At 33.6% G+C, this 8,167-nt stretch overlaps 2 protein-coding genes across 2 annotated transcripts; one reads left to right on the top strand and one right to left on the bottom strand.

Moving 5' to 3' along the window:
• Positions 1-612: 612 nt before the first annotated feature.
• LOC104820609 (IRK-interacting protein) lies at positions 613-2,529 on the top strand. Its single transcript, XM_010551120.2, is given in 2 exon segments — positions 613-1,542; positions 1,544-2,529. Coding segments are annotated over 2 exon segments (1,377 nt in total). The 5' UTR covers positions 613-733; the 3' UTR covers positions 2,112-2,529.
• A 3,041-nt stretch (positions 2,530-5,570) lies between these two features.
• Positions 5,571-6,565, bottom strand: LOC104820608. The gene has a single exon (XM_010551119.1). It carries the CDS (start codon positions 6,336-6,338, stop codon positions 6,012-6,014), a length of 327 nt encoding a protein of 108 aa, XP_010549421.1. The 5' UTR covers positions 6,339-6,565; the 3' UTR covers positions 5,571-6,011.
• Between the last annotated feature and the right edge of the window lie 1,602 nt (positions 6,566-8,167).

Here is an 8,167-nt window from a genome sequence, read left to right as displayed (position 1 = left end):
GTTAATCGAAGAAAGCTATTATTTTCGTTCGCAATCGTTACGTCCATTAATGATTTGTTCGTTTACGTAGAAGTTTTCCCTCTTAATTTCTCAACAACCCCCTCTTCATATCAACCCACTCTTCCATTCAATTTTCTCTAACGGACATTTTTTTCCCCATATTTAAATAGATACATACATATATGTTTATATTTATATATAAAAATTATATTATTATTGAGTTGATTTAAGAATGCCCACAAAAAACTTTATATAATATCATATATTATCAAAATTAGCAACAAGAATAACGTCTCCGACAAGCTCGGTCGGTCCTACCAATTTAAAATCCTTGTTTAAGAAGCTTGAATATTATTATTATTATTTATTATTATTATTATTATTATATTCGGCCATATGATATACATATATATATTATAGAAATATCAAAGAGAGAGAAAAATACGACCCACCTCTTTTTTTTTCCTTTCCCGCGCTTTCACGCCTTTTTCATTTGGTTTCTCTTTCATTCTCTTTTTATTTTTCATAATATATATATATATATGATATACCTTATTTATTTAAATGATGATATTTTATTGAAAAATAGGCTCTTTCTATTTTCCTTTTCTGTATTTTTTTCAATCTTCCGTCATTTGCTCAGGTTTTCTTTTCTAAGAAAATTCGAAACCCTAGAAAATCTCTGTTTCTTTCTTCTATCGATTACGGTTTTTGAAAAAGTTATTCGATTTCAATGGAGACACTGAAACCGAAATCGACACTTCGGAGCAAGAGCAAGATCGCGAGAACTTTCCAGAAGGTTTGCAGCCTGAGAACCACGTCGTCGACGAAGGTTTCGTCCAACAATGGAATCGGAATCTGTATGCTCACGTCACGGAACCCTGACTTCGACGATGAGGACGACGACGGAGACTCCGTCTTCGACCTGAAGAGCACGGTGAGCAGCAGGAGCGCCGGAGAGGGCCGTGAGCGCCGGAGAGCGGTGCTCGAGGCGGTCGTGGCGAAGATATTCGCGAGCGCGACCGCCATTAAAGCTGCTTATGCAGAGCTTCAGATGGCGCAGCGTCCGTACGACAGCGCCGCGATTCAATCGGCGGATCAAGCGGTGGTCGACGAATTGAAGGCGTTGTCGGAGTTGAAACGGAGTTTCATGAAGAAGGAGTTGAATCTGTCACCTCAGGTAACGATCATGCTCGCGGAGATCCAGGAGCAGCAGAGCATGATGAGGACGTACGAGATCACACTCAAAAAGCTCGAATCGGAGGTCGCGGAAAGGCAATCGGAGATCGATTCGTTAAAGAAGGAGCTCAACCAAACCGTCGATTTCAACAAATCGCTCGAAAAGAAACTCACCGCGAGCGGATCGATCTCTCTGTTCGACAACATCCATTTCCACAATTTGAATTTCAGCCACTTCGTCCAGATTCTCAGCTATACACTGAGATCCGTTCGAAGCTTCGTGAAGGCGATGATAAAGGAAATGGAGTCTGCCCGGTGGGATATCGACGCAGCCGCAGCCGCAGCCGCAGCCGCCGGGGCAAAGCCATCGTTGCTTCGCCTTCGAATCGTTCGTCGCCGAAAAAATGCTGGAGAATTTCGATTCCCCGAACTTCTCGCCACTATATACCGCCGAGAAACCGAATCGGGAACAGTTCTTCAACAGATTCAAAACCCTAAGATCCGTCGACCCGACCCAGTTCCTGATCCAGAACCCGGGTTCGTCCTTCGCTAGGTTCACGCGCCGCAAGTACGCGAGTGTAGTGCACGCGAAGATGGAGTGCTCCCTCTTCGGGAACCTGAACCAGAGGAAGCTCGTGAACTCGGGCGGGTTCCCGGACTCGGGATTCTTCGCCGGGTTCGCGGAGATGGCAAAACGGGTCTGGCTCCTGCACTGTGTGGCGTTTTCACTCAGCGAAAACGTCACGGTGTTTCAGCCGAGAAGGGGATGCAGATTCTCCGACATGTACATGGAGAGCGTGACGTCAGCCGAAGAATCCATGATCGCCGATGAGAATTCCGGTTTCCGGGTCGGATTCACGGTTGTTCCCGGATTCAAAATCGGCGATACCGTGATTCAGAGCCAGGTTTACTTATCTCCTGCGAGTTCTTGACCTCATTTCCCGGCGAATTGCTCATGGAAAGAACAAACGGAAATCACCGGCGGTGGCGCGTGCGATCACGCTCAGGTGAGTGGTGGCGCGTGGGGGGGACATGATTCCTTGGCGGGGGCGGCAGTGACAAGCCTGGCCCGATGTGAAAGTGGGATGGCAAAAGCTTAGATAGCGTGGGGGTGTATGATGGTGACACAAAATGGCGGGGGAGACAATCATCATCGTTGATATTAGTATCATATTATATCTTTTTATAATAATGTTTTGAATATTTTTATTTTCCATCCAAAGGAAGGGAAGATAATGAAATATTCCCAAACCACAGATATAATCCCTTTTCACATCAATTCTCACCTCTAAAAAATACGACCGTTCTACCATTTTGTTATACATCAATTTTTTACTTGTATATTTAGATTAAATTCTCAAATTGTTAATGTGAATGGATATATATATATATATATATATATATATATTATAGAATAAAAAATCAAATCGAATATTATCGAAACGAATATCGACCACCTCTACATTTTTCAATTTGTGGTATTAAAAAAAATTGTCTGTTATATATTTAAATTCATATGTTAGTATTCATTAAAAATTAAAACATGTTTTGACGCTCAAAAAAATATATTTTACAAGTTCACACTTAAATAGATAATCTAATTTATTTAATAAAATAATAAATAAAAAGAATGAGACAATTTTTTGTGACATGAAAAGTCCAACGAAATTGGGCCATACTGCAATCTAGTTGGTTCATCAGTAATTTGCTGCCACTCATTTATTGCTCTTATTTACTATTTTTATTCATTTATGTGTATAATGTATATAAATATGTATGTGCATCATCATATCTCTCTATATATATGTATACGCTAGTGTGTATATCTATATATATATATAGGTGTATAGTTTTAAAATGTTTTTTTTAACTCGACATTTATATGGATAGAATTAAAATTAACGGAGGGAGTTAAAATGAACCAAAGCCACGTCAAATTTCACCGCGTCACAAGTGGCATTCCAAGCCGTTGATTTGAAATCGAATTTACAAATTTACTGTTCATGGGACCGAACAAATAAATGTATTTTGGTGAAAAATTATTAGCATCCAATTAATGGAAAATAAGTAATTCTCAAAAGGAGAGACATGGAAACAAAAATGAAGGGAAAAAAATGGCAACATAAAAATGGAGAGAGATGGTATGTAGAAGCCCATTTGGTTAATTTTTGTTTAGAATATTTTAATTTTAAAAAATATTTATCATTCAATTTTTATTTTAAATTTTTGGATTCAATTTTTATTAGAAAATATTCTAAAATTATTTTTTTCATTATTAATTAGTTTATATTTGGATTCGTTTAAATTCAATTTATATATATATATATATATATATATAATTATTTTAGACAATTTTATTTATATAATATTTAAATTTTATAAATCTAAACAAAAATAATATTTCTGCTTAATGCGAATTATATAATTTACGCTTAATGTTATGAGTGCGAGTAATTACAAATAATAATTTTTCAATGAAGAAATTAATCATAATATATGAAATATTTACTTTCTTATACATAGAACTGGAGAGTAGTTGGGCTTTAATGGGCCTATGGTGGAAAAATATAAAGCCCAATCTTTACGAAATATACTTGGGCTTCATTAAGGTTGAACCAATTAGTGGGCCCATTTGGTCAACTATTGTTTGTTTCTATCCAAATCCACGTTTTTCAAGTTTTAAATAATCTTTTAGGTTTATTAAATCACCCTTTGCCCCACTTTTACATTTATTATTACAGATATTAATAGTGGAGATGTTAACTTTGTTTGAAAAAAATTATATATATTATATAAAACAATGTAGAATACGATCATAAAAATAGAGATATTAATTTTAATTTGTTTGAATATATATATATATATACACACACACAAAAATTGCAATTGAATATATATTTTTTATATTAAGAAATAAAAATCCACATTTCGCCGAAAATGTTAAAGTCATTATCTTTTTTTGATGACGGTGTCGGTGAAATTGCGCGTTTGAGCCTTTTGTATTTGACCACCGCAGGCGGAATTCTTCAATTTACTATAAAATAAAATAAAATTATTTTAGGTTTCAATTCTGATTAATAAATAAAATTGGTTATATATTGAATTCAGAGTTAAATTCTACCCTTTTCGAAATTTATGATCGGATATTTTTGAATATATATTTAAATAAAAAAATCTATTGTATATTTATTAAAAATTACAAATATAATTTTAGTTTTCGAAATTATTAATTACTTTTCATCTATTTAAAAAAATATAAAAATATGTCTAATATTTATAAGTACAAAAATTTGATACCCTATAATTTTAAAATAACTTGTTCATGTCTACCCTTCGAGTATCACGACTTTTGTTTTCAATTTTCCTGCTACCCCTATGAGTGTATCACGACTTGGTTTTATTTTTCTCCATTAGTCAATTGAAATATTTTAAAATAAAATGAATATTAAATTAACCGACGTACTTATATTCAATTTTTCTCGATTTTAGTTTAACTCTTCACGAAAGTTATCAAAATATGTAATTAACAACCCGCAATGGCTTGAGATATTCATGAGACGGGCCATTATCAAAAATATTCTTATTTTGCTATTATTACTTCAACACATACCCTTCAGGTGTAACCATGTGACCCAAAAGGTCACATGTTGATCTCATTGCTCGTAACGTTAAATTTATTATGTTTTAATCAAATAATTAGTAAGATATATAAGATATGAATATAATGAATTAATGAGTTATAATCAATAAAATCAACATATGACCACACTATATTTTGGATCACATGGGTCACATGGTTACAGTTAAAGAAAGATATGTGTTGAAATATGAATAACAAAATAAGGGTATTTTTGATATAATGTCTCATGGAACTCAGATTATATATATGATTTAATCACTTCTTCCTTATTAAAATTTCAGAGATCATTTAATAGACACTCTTAAAAACTAAGATAAGTCTTTTAAATACTTGAACTATATTTAATTTCCATAATTAGATAGATTGTCGCAAATGAAATACTGTTCTTTCAACGCTGTGTTTTTCTATAATCTTTTTGTGTTTAAAGAAAGTAAAGAAATCTATAAAAACTAAATTATTTTGTCCAACATTTATCTTGTATCATAAAAATGATCAAAATTTATTATAGAGATAAGTGGATATAATACATGACATTTTTTCTCTCTAACGATTCGATTTCTTGTCTAAATTAATAAAACGGACGGTGAACAAAAAATTAGTTTTAATTATATTCCGTATTTTATTATTATTTTTGTTATTAATTTGTTAAAATTGTGAATGGATTTGGCTCATTATACTAAAATGGCGTATGCTAAAAATGATTATATAAGCATTCAATGAGAGAAGCTAATAAATTACAACGGGAGGAAACTCCGTATCATATACAAAGAAATTAATTCCACTAACCTAAAGAAGAAGAAAAAAACCCTAACATCAAAGATAGAATATCTAAATTTTTTTGTCCTCACAAGTATTTCAAAAGAAAATACATGGATATATATATATATATATAAAAACACGAGAAACTCTCTCTATATATAAAATTTTCGCGTCAAATAAGAAAATGAACAAAAAAGGAAAATTATATGCTTTTTGGCCCATCAAATGTTAATTAAACAAGATCTTGGACCCCCTCCCCACAAATCGTTACGGTTCAATAAATCGTATTTTTTTTTGGGGGGTATTTAGATAAATAAAATGAAAGTCATTTTGTATAAAGGGAAAGCACGTTGAATGAAAGAAGAGATGTATATAGGAAGAGAGAGAGAGAGAGAGAGAGAGAGAGAGAGAGAGAGAGAGAGAGAGAGAGATATCAGTGGCCAAAAGCGGGGCTAGGAACAGAGCGAAGGAGGCGACCGATGGAGTAAAGATGTCGGGCGAAGAGCTTGTGATTGGCAATGGCGGAGTGACCTTTCTTGCTCGGCGCAGAGTTGCTCGGGACCTTTCCCTTTGGAAGTGAAGCTAACGTTGTAGACTTTGTCACGTGAGGCACGTGGCTCTTCTTCTCTTCCCTTACAGCCATTTCTTGCTTCTTCATCATCCCCAAAAGCTTTCTTGATGATATCGGTGATGATGAGGATGATGATGATGATGCCATGAAGACCATGACTATGAAGAAGCAAATGAGCAAACGAGCCATCAAAAAAAAAAAAAAAAGCTTTGATCTTTTGGGTGAAATGTGTTGAAACAAGAGAAATTGGTTTCTGGGTTTTCTCTATTACACACACAGAGATGAATTCAAGTGTTTCGTGTGTGTGTGTATATATATATATAGAGAGAGAGAGAGAGAGGAGAGAGAGAGAGAAGCGTATTTGTATTTGAGAATGTGAGAAAGGGACTAATAATGCGTTGAGTCAAATCACTATTAAGCTATTTGTGCCTACCTCTAGGGTGGCTTAATCGGATTTCGGTTCGGTCATTTTCGGATTCGGTTATTTCGGTTTTAGAATAACTATAACTATTCAGTTTTTGCATTATATTCGGTTCCGCTACGGTTCGGTTATGATAAAAAATACTCACTTTTTAAAGAAAATTTACGGCTTTTTCGGTTATTGTTTTATTCGGTTCGGTTCGGGTTCGGGTTCGGTTTTTCCGGTTTTAGAAAAATCATAACCATTCGATTTTACATCTAATTCGGTTCGATTACGGTTATACGTTATTTGGTTCGGATCGATTCGGTTATTCGGTTATTAACCAAATAAGCCAGCCCTACCTGTCTCTCATTAAATTCATCACTATGATTATAAAATCATTTAGGCCCTAAGATAAAAGATTAAAATCAATGTCTTTATGGAAATAAAGTGTATTAATCAGTATCTTTTAAAATTGAGAAATATAATAACTTGTTTTCATTTCTAACCAAAAAAAAAAAAAAGGGAAAGGAAAAAGACTTTCCGCGTCCCCAAGAAAATGCTAGGAAAATTCGATCTTGACAAATATAGGAACACTTTACAAAACATTATTTTAATAAGGATTGGACCAAAAATAAACCCAAATATGGAAAACAAAGGAAAAATTAGGGGTGAGTATTTCGGTTCGATTCTTCAGAACCGGACCGAATCAAACCGAAAAATGGTACTTTTTTCGATCCAAAATCGTTCTCAATTCTCGAACAGTATTATTTTTAGAGAATCGAATTTTTTCGGAACCGAACTGAACCGAACTTTAAAAAATCCCGAAAAATCAAATATTTTTAAAAGAAATCTATCTTTTTTTAATAAAACTCGGAACCGAACCGAACATAATATAAAAACCGATTGGTACCTATTTTTGTAAAACCGAAAAAACCGAACCGATCTATTTCCGTCCCAAATCCGAACCATTTCCTGAAACGTCCACCCCTAAGAAAAACAATCGAATTAAATGAAATTTAAAATAGTTTATTTAAAATCAAATGAACCAAATACAATTTGGGTTAGAAAATCTTTCAAATGTGAACAACCCAATTTTAATTTGGAGAAAATCTTTATTCCTTCATGCGGCGAAAAATCAGGAAAGGGAGAGGCAAAGTCAAAGATAACAACAGAAGAAGAAAAAAAAAGTACAGAGAAGATTTTTTTTGACTTGGAGGAGGAACAAGATTCATGGGTCATCTAATCCACGATTAGTGAATCTAATCGTGTACTTATGTTACACTAATTGACTATACTAATTATTTAATTAAAAATCTTTTTTTAGATACGATAAAAGATACGATATGACACGTGGACATTAAGTTAGGTGGACAATTAGGATTATGGAAGCCGCCGGCCACCGTCAAAATGTGAATCCCCACGTTTCGCTCTCGTTGATTTTTTTTAGATAATTGTGTATATAAATTTAAATAATTCATTTATATTAATTTGTTTAATGATGGAATGGTGAGTTCAATAAATTATGTAATACTAAAATGGAGTTCAGTAATGTATGGTTATATTTAAAAGAAATTCGAGTTAAAGAATTTCAGATTTAATAAAACTAACAATCAGA

This window comes from Tarenaya hassleriana, unplaced genomic scaffold (genome assembly GCF_000463585.1).
Source record: "Tarenaya hassleriana unplaced genomic scaffold, ASM46358v1 Cleome31, whole genome shotgun sequence".
Taxonomy (NCBI): Eukaryota; Viridiplantae; Streptophyta; class Magnoliopsida; order Brassicales; family Cleomaceae; genus Tarenaya; species Tarenaya hassleriana.
Note: the sequence above shows the minus strand (reverse complement) of the source record. Positions and strands in the feature narration are given on the sequence as shown.